The sequence below is a fragment of the Suncus etruscus genome, chromosome 7, assembly GCF_024139225.1.
Source record: "Suncus etruscus isolate mSunEtr1 chromosome 7, mSunEtr1.pri.cur, whole genome shotgun sequence".
NCBI lineage: Eukaryota > Metazoa > Chordata > Mammalia > Eulipotyphla > Soricidae > Suncus > Suncus etruscus.
This window is the reverse complement of record NC_064854.1, coordinates 54,262,446-54,281,869: the sequence shown is the minus strand read 5'-3', so window position 1 is coordinate 54,281,869 and position 19,424 is coordinate 54,262,446. Positions and strand designations below refer to the sequence as shown.

Here is a 19,424-nt window from a genome sequence, read left to right as displayed (position 1 = left end):
GCTTGCTAAGAGAGGCAAGAGCCCCTTGAGGTCTGTCTGTGCTTGTAGGGGCTTCCTGGGGCCCAAACAGGCTTACAGAGACCTGGGGGACAGTTGTCTGCATTCCTGTGTCCCTCTACTGGGGAGCAGCTGGAATAGGGTGTGTAGAAGAATCTGAGCCCTAGGGGGAAGCTCTGCCCAGGTTCTGAGGGCCTCGCAGTTTCAAAACCTCACAGCCAGATGTGGGTGTTACAGTGGTCTGTCTTAGTGCATCTTAGGGGAAACCAGGGGTCACTGTCTTTGAGGTTCTGGTGACCATCAACTAAATTCATGTATGTGGGGCATTTCCCCAACTTGAGATGGTCCCCCGTACCACTCCTGGAGTTGCTCCCTTGGCTGTGTGTGAGTATAGCTGCCTTGGTCTGTCTGTGACCCTGAGGTGCCCCTTTCTGTCACCAAGACCTCCTCTTTCTAAATAACGAATATTGGGTCAGAGGGAAGCTTCAGGAAGCAGCTTTGGTGGCCTTTGCTTTGGCCCTTCCTATGGGTCTGGGCTGGGGGTTGGGGGGGGACTATGTGAGAAGAGATAGGCAGGTGCATTCTGGGGCTTCCTGGATGTTGGTGTCCAGTGTCCCACATTTCCGAGGTTTCCCCCCCAAAGAGAAGGGGTTCTTTTGTCTTGCCCAAGCTGGGCTGGCAGCAGGGCTGGCTGGGCCTGACCCCAAGCACCAAGCTGATTGTTCCCTCAGTGCACATGGCACACCCCCTGTGGGTTGGAAGGAAATTCCACGAGAGCCTCAGGTTTGCCTGAACATCTGAGGCTGTGTGTGGGGGGGGGGGAGATGTCACTTTTATCCCAAGCAGGCAGTGGAGTGAGGCACACAACATTAGAGTCTGCATCTGTCCTAAAGCCCCCTGCACAGGTTCAATTCCCGGCATTGACGGGTGTGGATTAAAAGCACAGCAACAGAAACAATTCACTCCTGGACTATTGAGTCAAGTTCTTTTATTTTCTGCCAGTTAATTTGCTGACTTCATGTGTCATGTTCTCCCTCACTGGGTCTCAGGGAAATAGCTCTTCTACTTTGGTGTTTGATGCAGAACCCTTTAATTATTTATTTTTGGGTTTTGGGGCCGTACCCGGCAGTACTCAAGACTTCTGGCCCTGAGCTCAGGGGTCACTCCTGGCAGGCTCAGGGGACCCTATGGGATGTCGGACATCCTACCTGGGTTGGGCATGTGCCAGGCCAGTGTGCTCCACCCCCCGCCCCACGCTGTGCTACCACACCAGCCCCAAAGAGCTGGGCCCTTCTCCAGGCAATCTGCTGGGCCTAGGGTACAGTCTACTGTGTGGTTTGGTTGAGGGCATCAAGCACTCTCATCCTGCATTGTGGAAACCAGGGGCTCTTAGGTGAATAGACAAGTAGGGGATAACCAGAGGGACGGGGGGGGGGGGGGGGCGAGTGACCTTGCTCAGAGACCCCCATCCCTGCCTGTGCCTCTGCCCATCTGTGGGACCCCTAAGAGCCTCTGGGCAGGAAGTTTCCTTCAACTTCCCAGCAAGTCTGGGAGCCAAGTGGAGAGGCAGCAGGAGCCAAGTTCACTGTGCCTCTGCGGGATCAGCCCTCCCAACCCCACCAGGGCAGCTGTGTGGTATTTGCCAGGGCTGTGTAGTGTATGTGTGAGTGGGGGCTCTACCAGATGTAAGGCTGAGAGGCATGTCCCCCACTCCTGCCAACTGTCTCTCCCTATGTTTCCTATGCCTCCCTATCCCCGCTTCTCATTTTTTTCTCTTTCTTTCCTGCTCTTTGCCGGACCCTCCTCAGGAGCGCTCTGGGGTAAATACCTTCTCGGTTCTTTGGGGGCATTTCTATAACTGCAGCTGGGCCGTGGGGTGGGGGTTCCACCTGACACTCCCAAGTGGGAATACTTTGGCATCACTAGGCCTGGCTGCCTCATGGTTTCATGTCGCCTGTTAGTGGATGGAAAAGAGAGCCCGTGAAATGAAGCCTTCGAGCTTTTGGGATTCTTGAGGTTCAGAGCGAGGCAGGCCCAGCCCGCAACCAGAGCCAGCAGCATGCCTCCTGCTGCTCTCCTTACCCCGGAAGAAGCAAAGCTGACCCCTCTTGTGGTCAGTGGGACAGATGTCAGGAGCAGCTCAGAGACACCCTGACTCTGTGTGTCTCCCCCACAGCTGCTGGGGGTACACTCATGTGGCTCGTTCCTGGCCTCAAGCCCCAGAGAAAATGCTTTTGAGTTTGTGGGTACAGATGTGAGGGCCCAGCCCCCTTTGCCAGGCTGAGCTGAAAGGGTTCCATGTCAGCCACTTCGAAGGCTTTAGGCCTTGAGGGTCTCAAACTCAATTTATCTGGGGGCCGCAGGAGGCAAAGTCAGGTGATCCTTGAGTGCAAAGTCAGTAGTAAGCCTTGAACATTGGGGGGTGTGACCCAAACAACTAAAACAAAACAAAACAAGAAAAGATTCCTCTAGGGCAGGGCCACAAAATGTTGTATGGAGGGCCGCAAACGGCCCGCGGGTCATGAGTTTGAGACCCCTGCTTTAGGGTGACACTGGCTGTGCCCCTTCCAGCCAGGCCTTTGTAACCCTGCTGTCCCCCTCCCTTTGCCCGGGTGCCAGCCCGAAGTGGCAGAAAGGCCAATGAGACAGGCTTGGGACCAGCACAGAGTAAAACGCGGCCTTTGGGAAAAGCTGCTGAGATAGGCTGACCCCAGGTCAAAGATATGCAGAGAGGGCACCCATGCGCTTGCCAGAGGTCCATAGAGACCCAGTCTTTGCCCCCCACTCGATAGTATTGCCGCCACAGTTGCACAAATGTCCCTCTTCTCTGTCTCACCATGCCTGGTCCTCGGACCCTTCCCGCAGCACCAACAAGGCCCGCGATATCAAGACCATCAAGTCACTGCGGGTGCTCCGGGTGTTGCGGCCACTGAAGACCATCAAGCGGCTTCCCAAGCTCAAGGTTAGTCCTACCCCTCCCAGGCAAGCACCGTTCACTCAAATCTCGCAACAAGCTCTGCCCACCGCTGGCTGACCCTGCCCCTACCCAACAGACTCCATCCCCACGACCCTCACTTTTCCCTTTCCAGCTCCTGGAGATTCATACCAGGCCCTGCCCCTCTGCCAGAGTGACCATATTTCACCACATAATCGTCACAGATTTTATGTCCATTAGGTGAAGCCTTGGCTTAAAACTTTGCTTAAAACTGGAAAGATAGGGGCTGGGGCAATAGACAGCGGTAGGGCGTTTGCCTTGCACGCAGCCAATCCAGGACAGACCTGGTTCGATTCGGGTGCCCTATTGAGTCCCTGAGCCAAGAGCGATATCTGAGTGCATAGCCAGGAGTAACTTCTGAGTGTCACCTGGTGTGGCTCAAACAACCCCACCCCCCCCCCCAAAAAAAAAACTGAAAGGATAAAGGGCAAAGGATAAGGCAAGGATTATGCAGTAAACTGTGGTGATGTGCTGGTTAAGGGTCCTTGTCCAGAGAGATGCATCCCAAGCCTACCCAGGAGGACGTTCCAAGTTCCCTACCAGATTTGGATTTTTTTTGGTGGTGTGTCAGTCTCAGACAATCCCCATGTGCCTTTGTCCCTTAGCCACCTCTCTTTTCAGGGGACCCCTGGCCTCAGATGGAGCTATGATCCCCTTCCCCTAGCTTGGGGCTGCCCCGTCCCCAGGCTAGCAGTTGGAGGGCTCTTATGAGGGAGGCTGAACATGTATGTCTTCCCAGTACCTCATGGACTACCCCCTGCACCACCAGCTGCAGCCCTGGAATCCCCCAAACATTTCTCAGGTGGTCCTAGTAGACCCTCTCATTGACCCATCCACACCCCTGCTGGCCAGTCCTCTTAGGGTCTCTCCCATCCACACCAGCTTCTGCTGTCAGAGCTAGATCAGCAGCTCTGAGCCACACAGGAACCACCCACCAGGTCTGGAGCTGGCCCCTCAGCTCTGGGCCCCCTTCCCCCACTCTCCCCCTTGCAGGCTGTGTTTGACTGCGTGGTCACCTCCCTAAAGAATGTCTTCAACATCCTCATTGTCTACAAGCTCTTCATGTTCATCTTTGCCGTCATCGCTGTGCAGCTGTTCAAGGGCAAATTCTTCTACTGCACTGACAGCTCCAAAGACACAGAGAAGGAGTGCATGTGAGGCACCCTGGGGACCCGACTCCTCCCTCTACAGTGGTTGTGGATAACCCCCAGCTCACGGGACCCTATGGGATGCTGGGGATTGAACCTGGGCTGGCGATGTGCAAGGCAAATAACCCTCCCCACTATACTCTGGCCTTACAATCAGCTCTTTCTCGATTGGCTCTGGGTTTATGACTCTAGTCAGAAGTGAGATATGACTTAACAACATGTAGATCTCCCTGCACCCCCACCAGCCATAGCAGTGAGGACGAACGTCTTTCCCGGGCCTGAACCCTACTGGTCCCTAATGCCACAGGGCCTACATATTGAACTTTATAACTATAAGGCAGGGTCTCCCAGATCTTTTGATCACTGCCTGGGAAGCCCCCTGAAAATGAAGCCTCTCCATCTGCTCTTTGGTCACAATCTTAACTCACTCTTTGGTGACGTGTTGGTCATTGGTTCATGTGTTCCATACTTGGAAACATTCTCCTCACCCCAGGGATGAGGCTCAGGGTCACAGACCCCAGCTCCCCCCAACTCCTCCCCAGTCCCCCCACCGTGTTCATTCCTTCCAGAGGCAACTATGTGGACCATGAGAAGAATAAGATGGAGGTGAAGGGCCGCGAGTGGAAGCGCCACGAATTTCACTACGACAACATTATCTGGGCGCTGCTAACACTCTTCACTGTGTCCACAGGAGAGGGCTGGCCACAGTGAGTGATAGGGACCTGGGAGGCTGGGGCTGGCCACAGTGGGTGACCATGATGGGACAGACCTGGCCACCATTTCCTGGCAGCTCTGCCGGACAGTCCCAAACCCTTGCTGTCCACAGGGTCCTGCAACACTCAGTGGATGTGACGGAGGAGGACCGGGGTCCGAGCCGCAGCAACCGCATGGAGATGTCCATCTTCTATGTCGTCTACTTTGTGGTCTTCCCCTTCTTCTTCGTCAACATCTTTGTAGCCCTCATCATCATCACCTTCCAGGAGCAGGGAGACAAGATGATGGAGGAATGCAGCCTGGAGAAGAACGAGGTGTGGCACTGAGGCCACGGGGAGGGGAGTGGCGGGCTTCATCCAATCTCCCACCACTCCAAGCCCAGAGATGAGCACTTACCCTAGTGGAATGCTGTGAGCATATCTGTGGAAGGTGGGAGAACACTGACGATGGGCCCGCAATGTTTGGGGCACAGTTGGGGGTGCTCTGATTCTCTCCAGGGTGCTCCTGACACTACAGGTGGTGCTGGGGGTTCCAGCTCAAAGCACCTGGTTCTAGCCCAGGGATGAAGCCATGTTTGGAGGCTGGAACTAGGACCTGGAAGTGCTGGGGCAGAGAGAAGGACAGGAGGCAGGCTGGGTTATTGGACAGAGGAATTGAGCTAGCTTAGTGGGCTCCAGGGCCCTTCCCCAGTGGTTCTTGCTTAGCAGCTCCAATGGCTCCATACAGGGGCCCAAGGAAGCTGTGGGTCACCCCAGTATCCCTGGCTGAACTTGAGGCCATACACTGTGAAGCTCCAGGGCACTCGCTTGCAAAGCACATGCCTTTGCCCCCATGCCATCTCTACACCATCCCCTCTATCTTCCCTCATGCTTCCTCTCCCCCTCCATCCGGGACCCTGACGGGGGCACGTGCCCTTGGCTCTCTGCAGCGGGCCTGCATTGACTTCGCTATCAGCGCCAAGCCACTTACACGCCACATGCCCCAGAGCAGACACACCTTCCAGTACCGAGTGTGGCACTTTGTGGTGTCCCCATCCTTCGAGTACACCATCATGGCCATGATTGCACTCAACACCGTCGTGCTCATGATGAAGGTGGGATCATGGTGTTGGTTCTGGGTGCAGGGCAGGGGTCCCCAACCTGTGGAGGTCCATTAATCCATTCACCTAGATGGGATCCCACTACCACTGCATGTACACACCTGGGCCTTTCCTTCATGGCTGTCTGCATTGTCCTGGTGGCCTGAGGTCCTGGGCTAGGCTGGGATGTGGCCCCAGGGTGGTGCCTGTCTCATCTGGGGCCGCCATGTGTGTCCCCAGTATTACTCGGCCCCCTGCACCTACGAGCTGGCCCTCAAGTACCTGAACATCGCCTTCACGCTGGTCTTCTCCCTGGAGTGCGTGCTCAAGGTCATCGCCTTTGGCTTCTTGGTATGGGAATGCCCTCCCCACCTTGGGGGTGGCTCCATTGTCCACACCGCTGCTGTGCTGAGGGTGCATGGGGTGGGGGAGCATAGGACAAAAGTGTATGTGTGTATATATATGTGGGGATGTTATTGGAGGTGGTCTTGTCAGAAACTGTTTTCGGAAAAGAACACGGAGAGGATTGGGGTGCAAGCCCCAAAGGTGGCATATCCGGGGAACAGGAGAGTACAGAGCTCGGCAGGCAGTGTAGACTTTGTCTGTGACCCATCCCTGTCCCATGGAGTCCATCACTTGTACATGCAGACACAGTGGTAAGTATTAGAATCAGCAGGAGTTAAGGGGCTTTAAAGTCTCTGAGGGTGAATACATGTGTGTGTGTGTGTGTGTGTGTATCAGAAATTGTGTGTGAATGTATGAGTGTATGTATGAGTGTGTGTATACATGTGTGGGAGCAGTTGTGAGCAATCTAGGCTGTGCCTGGAACTCTGGGGTCCTTCAGTTCGTGGCTCCTTCCTTCCCAGCACCAAGTGTTGCCTCAACTTTGCATCCTACAGACCCAAGACCCGTTTCATATGGTCCCCAGAGTCTCAATGGCAGATTACAATCCTGCTGGCCATGGGAGTCTCACTTTCCCTGCCAGGTCATCGCCAAGTCAACTGGAGGATCTGGGAGGGCCCTGGATGGGAGCCTCAATGACAGTCAAATTGTGCTTGTTTGAATCACTTTGATTTGCTGAGATCAGAGGTCATACCAGGGCTGGGCACCTTCCCCAGATATCTGGAGGGTGGGAGGGCACTGTGTGGACACAGCCCAAGGGTTCCAGATGTTGTCCCTCAGAGGTGAGTCTGGCTGCATGTCCAGGCTACTCAGTTTTGGTTCGTTAGTGACATCATCAAAAAATCCAAACCAAACCACACGCCTCTTGGGCAAGTAGGGCCCAGTGGCCCTAGCAGTGCGAAGTCTCTGGGCAGTGTGAAGTCTCTGGTCAGAGCCAGCGAGTCCCCAAGTCAGCCAGAGCCCCCCATGTCCCTATGTTCCATTATAGAACTATTTCCGTGACACCTGGAACATCTTCGACTTCATCACGGTGGTTGGCAGCATCACAGAGATCGTCCTCACCGACAGTAAGGTGAGTGTACCTGCTGGTGTCTGGGGGAAGCAGGAGGCCTCAGCCCTGCCCCGATGTGCCTTTTCTCCTCGAGCCTTGGCATTGGCTCACGCTCTGGATCCTGAGGGCCATCTGGGGGCAGAGGCTCCCCACTGGGCATCTGATGTAGGGGGCATCTCTTGTGGGGGCAGGTTCTGTCCATATGAGCATCTGGGCATCAAGGCAGGGCTAGGGAGCATCCTGGGGAGATGCTATGACCCCTAGCAGTGGAAGTTGGTGTTCAGCCCAGCAGCTGGGCACACTATAGTGCCCAGGTCTGGGTTGGGGGGGTTCCTCGCACCCCAGGCTTGGTTTCTGGTGGGGCAGCTGATGCTGTTGCTTTGGTCCTGCAGCTAGTCAACACAAGTGGCTTCAACATGAGCTTCCTGAAGCTCTTCCGAGCCGCAAGGCTCATCAAGTTGCTGCGTCAGGGCTACACCATCCGCATCCTGCTCTGGACCTTTGTGCAGTCCTTCAAGGTTTGTGTCCCCATCACCGGTGTCCTTCAGAATGTGTGTCCCCTTCCCGCCCTTCATGGGATGTCCTGGCCATCAGCCCCACTGTGGTGCCCTCTGGGGATGCTGCTGGTTGTCTGAAGCTTCAGACCAGCAGCCCCTGGTTCTGCTCAGCTCTGACTCCATCACATCACTGAGAGAGGAGGCCAGTTCTCTCAGCACTGGAGGGAATGTGAGCATTGGGAGATGCATAGCCTGAGAGCACATGTCCGGCCTGGCTGGCAAGAATCGGGAAGAGGAAGCAATCTTGGGAAGTGCCTGAAGTCCAGACCTAAGACCCCTTAGTGTTGATGTGGGCAGGTACTCCATGCTGCAGGAGGAAGTGCTGAGATCCCCAAATGCTTGTGTCCACCAAGTGTAACCATAGTGTTTAGGGTTGTGAAGGGTCTAGCTCTGAGGGGGCTGATGCTGTTTGGAATTTCTCTGGCCCCAACTGTCCTTAGGGACCTGATGTTCCAGGCTGGAGTGCAGGCCAGGAGGGCCCCTGTGGGGATCCAGGTGCCCAGGGCAGTGGGGGTTATTTCTCAGCAGCCTGGACCTGCCCAAGAGATAGCCAAGAGCCCAAGCAGTGATAGGCTATGGGGGAGCTGGGGTACCTCCGCCACTGACCAGGCTCCATGTCTCCCCAGGCCTTGCCCTACGTCTGCCTCCTCATCGCCATGCTCTTCTTCATCTATGCCATCATCGGCATGCAGGTGAGCAGGTCATGAAGCCCCACCCTGCCCCCCAATTCTCAGCATGCTCCCCGGGGATAGAAGTCGGGGTACACATTACTCACAATCCCCCACATCATCTAGGCAGGGCTGCCTAGACCTTTTCTGCTCACCTGACTACATTTTTTGTTACTGTTGTTGTTTTGGGGTCATACCCGGCAGCGCTCAGGGGTTACTCCTGGCTCTATGCTCAGAAATCGCCACTGGCAGGCACAGGGGACCTAATGGGATGCTGGGGTTCGAACCACCATCCTTCTGCATGAAAGGCAAATGCCTTACCTCCATGCTATCTCTCCAGCCCCCTGACTACATTTTTACTCACAAACCTGAATTGTGTTATTTTGGGGGTTGGGTTAGGCCACACCCAGTGGTGCTTGGCTCACTCCAGGGACTGCAGGTAGTTTTTGGGACTGAGCCAGAATCCACTGCTCCTTCTTGAGCCTCCCATTCAGTGTGTGGGGCCCTTCAGAGTGTTTTTCTAAACCCCCATCCCTGAGCTGTTGGTGACACCCCTTGACAACCCCCCTTTCTTATCCACCTCCCATTTGTTGTCTGTTCATCTTTCCAGACACACACTCTCCACACACCCCACTGGTGGGCTCAGACAGAAAAGAATATAATTTCTATAATTTAATGTCTATAATTTCCTAGGTGCTCTGCTCCAGGCCATAGCCCTGTGCCCTATGCCCAGTGAATGACACCTCATGTGGTCTTCATCTCCTCTGCCCCCTATAGGTTTTTGGGAACATCAAACTGGACGAGGAAAGTCACATTAATCGCCATAACAACTTCCGGAGCTTTTTTGGGTCCCTCATGCTGCTCTTCCGGTACCTGCAGGGTGCATAGGTGGTCAGGGGTGGGGGTACATGCTGGGTTCCCAGATCCCAGTGGTTGAGGGATAAATGTAGTGTTCCAGGGTCTGAGGTACAGGGATATGACCTCCCCATGGACCCCCAACTTTGGGTACAGGAGTGCCACGGGTGAGGCCTGGCAGGAGATCATGCTGAGCTGCCTAGGAGAGAAGGGCTGTGAGCCCGACACCAGTGCGCCCGCTGGGCCCCCAGGCCAGGAGCGCTGCGGAACTGACTTGGCCTACGTCTACTTTGTGTCCTTCATCTTCTTCTGCTCTTTTCTGGTGAGCCTTAGGTGGAGGGGGGCACGGGCCACTGGAGGCTATGGAAATGGCTCTGTCCCATGGGGACCTGGCCCGGGAGATGCTGTGGTCCTCCTCTTAGCTGACTCTGGGGTGCACATACTACCTCAGGGAGTACAGCTCATGCCCTCTGTCTTTGGAGGATGGGAATGAAGAGAGCCACACAGGGGCCACTTGGGGACGGAAATTTGAGGACCCACCATGGTGGTCGCATGATTGGGGGAGACATGTGAGAACAGTGGGCTCCGCTCACTGTCTCTCCCTGTGTCTGTTCAGCCCCAGCTGGCCTAGACCTAGACCCTGCTGGATATGGGGTCCAGGCCAGTTACAGCTTCTAGGGGACACATGGAGTCTCAACTGCCTATTTCTGTGCCCCAAAAATCTCTCCCCACCACCGCAGATGCTAAACCTCTTTGTGGCTGTGATCATGGACAATTTCGAGTATCTAACCCGAGACTCATCCATCCTGGGCCCACACCACCTGGATGAATTTGTCCGTGTCTGGGCCGAGTACGACCGTGCTGCCTGGTGCGTGAGCGTATGGGGGTATTGGGAGCTCAGGAGGGCCAGGTGTGGGGTGATGGGCAGTTCCTGCTCCAGCTGTGTCCCCTCTTCCTGCGTCTGCCAGGTGGGGTTTGTTGATGCCACAGATGTGCCTGCCTCCCCATACATCATTTCCTGCTGCTGTTCTGTGGTCAGACTTTGGGGGGCAGCACCACAGACAGATAGGGGTGGTGGCCTTCATGCCCCATTGTGGGGAGGGCATGGGGTGTACATGGAAATTCCCCTTACATACAACCCAACCTGCAAGACTTAAGGCGTGACCTCCCCTCCCCCTGAGTTGTCTGGGTTGTCGTGGGGTTCCAGGTTCCTGGGCTCTCTGCCTGTCACTCTCAAATTTTGGAACAGAGCTGGCGGCTTTGGCCAAATAGAGACACTGAGGTTTGTGTTGGATCAGGTTGCCTGGGCCCATGATGGGTAGGCACATGGGTGCCTTCGGAGTTAGGGGGCCTAGGGCTTGTTTGGTGCCCCATCTCTGCTCTCCCTTCTGTTCAGGGGTTGTGTTGGGTGACCGGTGACAGCAGGACACACTAACGGGGGTGCCCACGCCTGTGTGCCAGGCATTAGGATTGGGCCTTCCTCCCATGTCTCCTCTGGAATTGGGTGGGTGCCCCAGACGAACCCCGTCTTCAGGGGTCCTGGGATTGCATAGTACCCTACACTGTGTGTCCACAAGCCTAGGCCTGAGTACCACCCTGTCCCCAAAGCGTAAATGGGCCTTCCACTCTTCTTCCCGGGACCGAGGGGCTGCAGGTGCTCGAAGCTTCTGTGCGGAAGAAGGAAAAGAGAAATGTGGAGAAAGGGCCCCACGTCTATATACAGACGGGATAGAGGATAGTGCTGCTGGCGGTTCCCAAAGGCCCTCACCCAGGGTGGCAGGGCCTGGGCTCTCAAGGATAATACCTTGGCACGGTCTCATGGAACTACCCGTGCGCGTCTACACAGCAGCGTGGGCACACACAGGGATAATTCATCACTCACTGTGGGATAATTCATCACTCATTGTTGTGGATAGCACAGCCTGGGAACCAGCCTTTTACGACAGCATGTGGCAGTCGAAGCTTGTCACCTGTGTGCTGGGCTCAAGACAGGCTGCGGGGCACAGTGTGGCGCTTGAATAGCGCTGATGGCACAGCCCGCCTGTGCCCTAACTGCCTGTGCTTCCTTTGCAGCGGCAGGATCCCGTATAAGGACATGTACAGATTAGTGCGGGTCATTTCGCCACCTCTGGGCCTGGGAGAGAACTGCCCGTACAGGGTGGCCTGCAAGGTTGGCCTATGGCCTGGCATGGAGCACGTGGCTCCCCTCACCCCTCCCCCACTTTGCGCTGCTCCGCCACCCACCACCCATGGGGACACTCCATTGCTTTCCTTTGAGTTTAAAGAGGCCTGGACACACCCAGAGAGCAGCTGTGGTCTGTGCAGAAGGCGTTGGGCCCGGAGAGATAGCACAGGACCAAAGGTGGTTGGTTCGAATCCCGGTGTCCCATATGGTCCCCCGTGCCTGCCAGGAGCTATTTCTGAGCAGATAGCCAGGAGTAACCCCTGAGCACCGCGGGGTGTGGCCCAAAAACCAAAAAAAAAAAAAGGCGCCCTTGGGCGGGACCTGCCATGAGGGGCCTACACTCAGGGCTGAGTGTCTCAAAACTTAATAGGAGAGAGTCAGACACACAAGCGTACTGCCACGCACGCACATCCACATGATACACCTGTACTAACAAACTGCACACACGGGGTCCAGGCCCACTCAGATCCCCCCAACTGTGGCCCATAGTGGCTCTGTGGGGTGCAGACCCTCACCGGTCTGCAGTACCTGCCTGCCCACCCTTAGATGCTGTGGCCTCTGTCCTTGTGACTCAGGCCAGGGGTGTTGGGAGGTGAGGGGATCCATGTTGGAGCTCCTGGGGCCACAGGAACAGTTTTGGGTGGTCCAGGGGGAATGGCAGCTGCCTCTGCTCAGACTCTTTAAACTCCAGTGGTGCTGGGCCACATGTAGGGCCAGCCCAACTCTGCCCCTGGTTCCGTCCTGCCGCCCGGCATGCCATAGGCTGTGGCTTTGCAGAACCAGGTGGCAGACAGGCTGCTGACCCCTGAGAGCCAGTCACCCTGCCATCACCCAGGGGATCACGGCCTTGGCTTTGAGGGGGACCGTGGATCCAGTTTATACCGCCCGCACCCCAGCTGGCGGGGCCCGAGGGCCCTTACGCCTGTGTAGACGCCGTATAAACCCGGCCCCATTTGCTCCGATTAACAGGTCTCCCGTTCTTCTCCTCTGTCCATGTTTCTCCTCCCGTGTTCTCATGTGTGTGCGTGTGTGTGTGTGCGTGGTCTGGGCCCTCGGGGGTGCCTTCCTTCCCGCCGCACCCTCCCCCGCCCCACCCCATCCCGCCCCACCTGAGCAGCGGCCGCATCCATTACACTGAGATGTACGAGATGTTGACCCTCATGTCGCCTCCGCTAGGCCTCGGCAAGCGATGCCCCTCCAAGGTGGCCTATAAGGTAGATGCCCCCTTCGCCCTGGGACGAAGTGGGGGGCAGGGGGCAGCTGACTGTGGCTGAGGCAGCCCAGCTGCTGCAGGGATGAGTGAGGAAAACTGGCCCCTCCCGTTCCCTCCCGCATCCTAGTAGGGCCTCATGGGGGCATTCTCAGCCCACCCTCATGCCTTCACTCATGAGCCCTTACTAGGGTGAGACTCTCCCAGCACAGAAGTTCAGAGTGGGGGGAGAAGCAGGAGTTGGGCTCAGCAGAAACCAGAGGCTCTGAGTTCAAGAGACCGCCCCCTTGGTGCCATTGCCATGAGTCCCAGAACCCCTCGTTGCTGAGCTAATCGCTCTGGGCCCTCCTAACACTGATAGTTTGGCTCCCAAGAGCATCTCTGTGGTACAGGCACCCTTAGGGGACCCCCACTTACCCCTCCAGAGTCAGGGGGTAGCATGGTCCCAGCTTTCTGAGGCAGAAGGGGGCACATCTGATGTGAGCGCAAAGCTACTCTCTGGAAAGGATCTGGCTGTCCCCCCATCCCGCCCTGCCTGGCTCCTCCCTGCCCCCGTCTGCACCCCCATCTCTCTCTGCTCCTCACCCTGCGGACATGCTGGATTGTGCATGTGAGCCATGCCGCCAACCCTCACCGTCTACTAAAAAGGGGGCGCCAGGATGCAGCTCTGGAATCTGCAGGCCCTGAGCCCATGGAGTTGGGGGTGTTCACGGGCCTCTTGGTCACGGGTCAAGATCGAGGTGGGGAAGGGCCCCCTCCCTGAGCTGCCTCCTCTCCCAGCTGCCCTGACCCCCTGCAAGCTGCTTGGAACCCCCATATAAGGGACCCCCGAAAACCAGCAGCAGGGGGTGGGGCATCTCCAGCAGCGCCGCTGCCCTCTGACACGGTGTCTGGGTGTGTCTCTCCTGCGTCTCTCCTGCTCTGTGTTTCACAGAGGCTGGTGTTGATGAACATGCCGGTGGCCGAGGACATGACGGTGCATTTCACCTCCACGCTCATGGCTCTAATCCGCACAGCCCTGGACATTAAGATCGCCAAAGGTGAGGGGAGGTAGGGACCAGAAGAGGTGTGGGGTTCCCTCTCTTGCCCCCTGTAGTTTGGGTCTCCCCCCTCTCTCCTTGGGGAGCGCCACTGGACATAAAGCACTGCTACTTCCCAGGGCCCCTCCAGCCTCAGGACAGACCCTCTGTGCACCACAGGTCTTGCCAGTGCCTTCTCTTGGGGCCATCTCTGGGCCTCCTACACTCAGGTTGCTGAGCCCCAGTGACTGGCATGAGGCAGGCAAGGAGGTCTGAGACCCACCAAGGTTGCTTGGTACCTCCTGGATCTTTGCAGGTGGCGCTGACAGGCAGCAGCTGGACTCGGAGTTGCAGAAGGAGACGCTGACCATCTGGCCTAATTTGTCCCAGAAGATGCTTGACCTCCTGGTGCCCATGCCGAAAGGTGGGGGTGCGGGCCTGGGCAGCGGGGGCACCCCAGGTATGCAGCACTAAGCTCTACCTTGTCCCCTATGTGTCGCAGCATCTGAGCTGACAGTGGGGAAGATCTATGCAGCCATGATGATCATGGATTACTACAAGCAGAGCAAGATCAAGAAGCAGAGGCAGCAACTGGAGGAGCAGGTATGTGTGGGCTGGAGAGGGGACTCTGGGGTGCAAGTCCCCCCACCACCACACACTGACTTCCCGCTCTCCTGCCGCCTGGACCCCAGAAAAATGCACCCATGTTCCAACGCATGGAGCCCTCGTCACTGCCTGAGGAAATTGTGGCCAACGCCCGTGCTCTGCCCTACCTGCAGCAGGACCCCATGGCCAGCCTGTAAGTCGGGGGCCTCAAGTGGCTGCCAAGGCCACGCTGTCCACCCTAACTTTTACTTTCCATTCCGAAAGTAAGGAGGGAATGCTGGGCCTTTTGCTTACTGGGTGCTGTGTCCCAAGAGAGCCTATCTCTGGAACATGGTCAATGAACCCCTGTCCCTGCCCACACCAAGATGCTGCAGAGGGATGGAGAACTGACCTGGGACCATGTAGGAGGGATCATGACCCCCCACAATTGCAGATTGATTTACTGCATTGTCAATTGGACCAGTTTTTATTGAGAAAGAGGGTCACCCTAAAGCTGGCATTGGGGGTCACCAGACAATTGCTGCTGCCCTCCTGGACAGGATGTGGCGGGGCCGTGTTCTGGTGAAGGTGTGGCTGGCATATGTGGTGGTTGCACTGGGGACCAGCTCACTAGTTTCCTGTGAGTCTTGTTGAGTTCAAGGACAGGCCTGGGGTGGTGTCTTCCGAGTCCCCAGGAGCAAGTGTGGACCTGACATGTGGGAGTTTCCAGGCACATTTTGTGAGAGCATACAGGTTCCCCTGAATATCTGTGTCTACATGTGGGGGACTCTGATCCCCCTCCACTTCCCCAGGGGAACATTCTGGATGGAGCCCAGACCCGGCAGCAGTGGGGGCCGTGCTGGGCCAGTGCTCCCCTGAGCTAGGCTTTGCCTTCCACAGCGGCCGTGGATACGTGCCCACGAGTCCACTCTCAGCCCGAGAGCGGCTCCAGCTGGCCTGCATGGATGATGAGGAGCAGGAGCAGGAGTCACTGGTGAATGAACTGGGGAGGCATCAGGGCACCCTGCTGTCAGGATTCACCCCCTGGACTCTGGAGGAGAGTCCTTGATCCGGGGTCCCATATATCCGTCCATCCGTATGGCCCAGGTCAACTGGCCATTCTTGGTGCCCAGAACCCCCCACTGGAGGAGATGGACCCCCACACTGCGCCTTGATATTCCATCTCCAGAGGGGGGTCAGCTTAGCCGTGTGGGAGATGCTGGCCCCAGCCTCCCACCAAAGCCTGTACCCCACTTTGCTTGTACTATTCCCAATTTCTGCACATAAAGCCTGGTGCAGTGGGGCCAAGTCATGGGAGGGGGGGGCGAAGGTTGTCTGTCCGTCGCCCTGTTGTCAATACCGGCGTCTCCATGCACCCACTTGCTGCTGTGTGTCCCTGTGTGTGGTGCCCCTGTTTCCATCCCCTCTCTCCTTTGGATAAAGCAGCTTTTTCTCCTCTGAGCCTTTCTGTCCCATCCTGGGGTCTGATATGCCCACCCCCAGGCCAAGCAAAGGGTCCTTGGCATCGATTGGTCGTCCGTGGCTCCCAAGCACTTGGCAGCACCTCATGGGGGATTGGGCACCCCACACCCCCATTGTGGCCATGTGTCTGCTTCCAGGAGCCCGAGGTTAGTGCTGTGGGCAGCTACCTCCCCGTGGACACGCAGCACCGGGCGGGATCTGGGAAGGCGGCATCTATGCCGCGCCTGACTGTGGATCCCCAGGTAAAGAGTGCCCGCTGCGCCCCATGACACCCCGTGAGTTGGGGGGATAGGAGCAGAGGGCCGAGAGAGTTTCAGGTGAGGGACACCTTCAGCCGCCCCTGTGTCTGTTCCTGCCTCTTCTCCCCTCCGTGTCACGTCACGTTCTGACAGACACAAATTCTTGTGAGTCTGTGTTGACGTCTGTGGTGGGGGATGGGCCCAGTGGGGCCCGAGTAAAGGCAAAACGGGGGGCTGCAGAGCTCGGCCAGAGCAGCCAGGAGGGGCCCCGAGTATCTCTAGGCTGGTGCACTGACCCGCCTGGCTGATGGCCTGGCTCGGGCACCCCCAGGTGCTGGATCCCAGTTCCATGCGTCGCTCCTTCTCCACCATCCGGGACAAGCGCTCGGGCACCTCGTGGCTGGAGGAGTTTTCCATGGAGCGCAGCAGCGAGAACACATATCGGTCCCGCAGACGAAGCTACCACTCCTCCCTGCGGCTCAATGTGGATGCGGGTAAGCGGGGAACCAGGGGAGAGTTGCAAGGAGCAGCTCCCCGTACCCCACGTGGTTGTTCCCCCCCAGCACAGAACCTGGATCTATCCCGAGCACTGCTGGGATTGGCCTCTAGGGGGGCCTGTTTAAGGGGTGATGCCGTGAGGATCTAACTCATTGCTCCTTCAAAACCAAACACCTAGAACTGTTCCCCCCTTACCTTCCTGCCTGACCAGCTGCTGCCTCTATCTCAGGCCACAAGTCTGAGAGTCTCCGTGGAGGCCGGGAGCGCGGCCGCTCCAAGGAACGCAAACACCTGCTGTCCCCAGATGTGTCCCGCTGCAACTCGGAGGAGCGTGGTGCTCAGGCTGACAGCGAATCCCCTGAGCACCGGCCATCCCGGTCCCCCAGTGAGGGCAGGGTAGGGACCCCCAGCAGGAAGGTGAGTGGGAGCCCGATAGGGCTCACAACCCAGAAACCCCCCAGCACACTCCCCAGGAATGCCCCTTGTGCATGCTTAGAAGTGGAACTCAGGGTGCTGGAGTGATAGGACAGTGGGGAGGGCATTTGCCTTGCACACAGCCGACTCAGGTTTGATCAGGGGTCTCAAACTCAATTTACCTGGGGGCAGGAGGCAAAGTCGAGGTGAGGCAGGGCCGCATAAGGGATTTCCCTTACCGAATATTCGCAATAAAAAATCGCATTAGTAAGAAAAAATAGCAAAAAATCGCATTAAACATTTGCATACCCCGGACGGAACTGCTTGGAGTATGGGAATGTTTAATGCAATTTTTTTCTTACTAATGTGATTTTTATTGCGATTATTTGGTAAGCGAATAATCGCGAATATTGAAATATTTGAAGGCCAGCCGCGGGCCAAAAAATGTTGTACGGAGGGCTTCAAATGGCTCGAGGGCCACGAGTTTAAGACCCCTGGGTTTGATCCTCAGCATCCCATTGGGTCCCCCAGCCTGATTCCCAAGTGCCACCAAGTGTGGCCTAAAAACAAAAAGCACAAAACAAAAAAAAGTGGGATTCAGCCTTCCAGGCTCCCAGAGAGAATGCAGGGCCAGGGTGTATTTTGGGGAAGCTAAGACCCCCGAGTCTCACAGGCCTGCCCCCCCCCCACTCACAGGGTGCTGGTTCCTTCAGCGAAAGCTCCACTCCATCCGTCTCTGACACCAGCACTCCCAGACGTGGCCGGCGGCAGCTTCCCCCAGTGCCCCCCAAACCGCGGCCTCTCCTCACCTACGGCTCAGCCCAGGGTAGCCAGGAGGGCTCCCCGCTGGCAGTGGGCTGCGCGTCCTCCTCCCCGCAGCGCTACATCTCGGAGCCGTACCTGGCGGGGCCAGAGGACACACAAGCCTCGGACTGCGGCGAGGAGGAAACACTGACCTTCGAGGCGGCCGTGGCCACTAGCTTGGGCCGTGCCAACACCATCGGCTCAGCCCCACCACTGCGGCACAGCTGGCAGATGCCCAACGGCCACTATCGGCGGAGGCGGCGCCTGTGCGGGGCGGCTGGTGACCTCCTGAGCGACACAGAGGAGGACGACAGATGCTAGGGCCCCTCCCCACTGCATGCGCCGCACTGCGCAGGAGGACGCAGGCGCCCGGCTGGACACCCCCACTTGCTCCACTGCCTGTGCAAGGTGGGCGCCGCCTCCCTTCCGCAGTGGGACCCCGGTCCTCACCCCCGATGTGTCCCCTAGCCGGGGCAGAGGGGCCGCAGCAGCAGAACTGAGCGAGCAAAGCCATAGGCCAGTGGGAGGGGCCGCCCCGCGTCCCCCGGAGATGGGGCTGGACCCCCGTGTGGACAGGACTGTCGGGATCACTCGCAAATATACCTCAGCTTCGACCTGCTGCCCCAGGGCCTTGCCACGCTGAGGGGACAACACTGTGCCCCCCCCCCCAAGAGCCATGGGGGCAGCATGGAAGAAAGGCCGACCCTGGATTTTAGATTGTTCTCTGGCTGCCACAGGGGTGCAGGTGGCCCTGGCTGAGCCGCCCCTGGGGTAGCAGCTGTAAGGAACGCTGATCTTTCTTAGGACTTTGGGTGGGGGGGGGCTTGAAACAGGATTGAGGATCTCAAAACCTTCTTACACCCCAACTGTTTGGCCCAGCCCTGGGCCTCAGGGGGGTCCCTAAAGGGCTGCTGTTCCCCTCTGAGAGGGGTGCAGGGTGGGGGTGCCGCGGGGTGGCCTCCAACTTCTGCTGTGAGAAAACAGAACGTCCCACCCATGTGTTCTGGGACCCAGGGGCCTCCCCCAGCAGTGTTCTGAAGGTATGTGATCGGGAGATACGGACATCTAGATCCTCTCCAGGATCCACAGCACCGCTGATTTGGCAGGTTTTAGAGAATGGGCTTCCCCACATTTGGACAGTGGGGCCTGCACTACTGTTCACCTCTAGTTCCCATTATTTCATGAGGAGGTCCAGCCAGGGCTGACCCATCTTTCCCCCTCACTGCCTAGGAAGGAAGGAGGGGCTAGGAGCAATGTCTGGGAGTTGGGAAACATGGCAGCAGGGGGAGCAGGACTGGGACTCCTTGGCGACACTGGGTTTCGGGGCCTGATTCTCCTTCCTGGAGGTGCCCCCCCAAACCACCAGAGCCGGCTCCAAGCCAAAGGCCCCAGGCCCAGGGGCGCCCCAATTGCTTGTCTCATCCTTGCGCTTCCTCCTGCTCCCCCACCCCCAAGTGCTACCATAGGGGGGCTGCTAGTATCTCACTGCAAAAAGATTCGAACAAGCCATGCAACTCTGTAAA

The 19,424-nt window shown here is 57.4% G+C and overlaps 1 protein-coding gene across 1 annotated transcript in view; it reads left to right on the top strand.

The window, feature by feature from the left end:
* Positions 1-19,424, top strand: part of CACNA1E (calcium voltage-gated channel subunit alpha1 E) — a 123,878-nt gene extending 104,454 nt beyond the window's left edge. Inside the window, exons 25-47 of the mRNA XM_049776647.1 lie at positions 1,806-1,817; positions 2,863-2,959; positions 3,986-4,146; positions 4,710-4,847; positions 4,967-5,168; positions 5,783-5,947; positions 6,173-6,283; positions 7,323-7,406; positions 7,778-7,903; positions 8,569-8,634; positions 9,388-9,479; positions 9,622-9,787; positions 10,206-10,333; positions 12,768-12,864; positions 13,795-13,900; positions 14,196-14,303; positions 14,382-14,482; positions 14,572-14,678; positions 15,365-15,458; positions 16,084-16,188; positions 16,517-16,679; positions 16,913-17,100; positions 17,794-19,424. Coding sequence (XP_049632604.1) covers positions 1,806-1,817; positions 2,863-2,959; positions 3,986-4,146; positions 4,710-4,847; positions 4,967-5,168; positions 5,783-5,947; positions 6,173-6,283; positions 7,323-7,406; positions 7,778-7,903; positions 8,569-8,634; positions 9,388-9,479; positions 9,622-9,787; positions 10,206-10,333; positions 12,768-12,864; positions 13,795-13,900; positions 14,196-14,303; positions 14,382-14,482; positions 14,572-14,678; positions 15,365-15,458; positions 16,084-16,188; positions 16,517-16,679; positions 16,913-17,100; positions 17,794-18,222 — 3,046 coding nt within the window. The 3' untranslated portion in view covers positions 18,223-19,424. The remainder of the gene's footprint in view (positions 1-1,805; positions 1,818-2,862; positions 2,960-3,985; positions 4,147-4,709; positions 4,848-4,966; positions 5,169-5,782; positions 5,948-6,172; positions 6,284-7,322; positions 7,407-7,777; positions 7,904-8,568; positions 8,635-9,387; positions 9,480-9,621; positions 9,788-10,205; positions 10,334-12,767; positions 12,865-13,794; positions 13,901-14,195; positions 14,304-14,381; positions 14,483-14,571; positions 14,679-15,364; positions 15,459-16,083; positions 16,189-16,516; positions 16,680-16,912; positions 17,101-17,793) is intronic.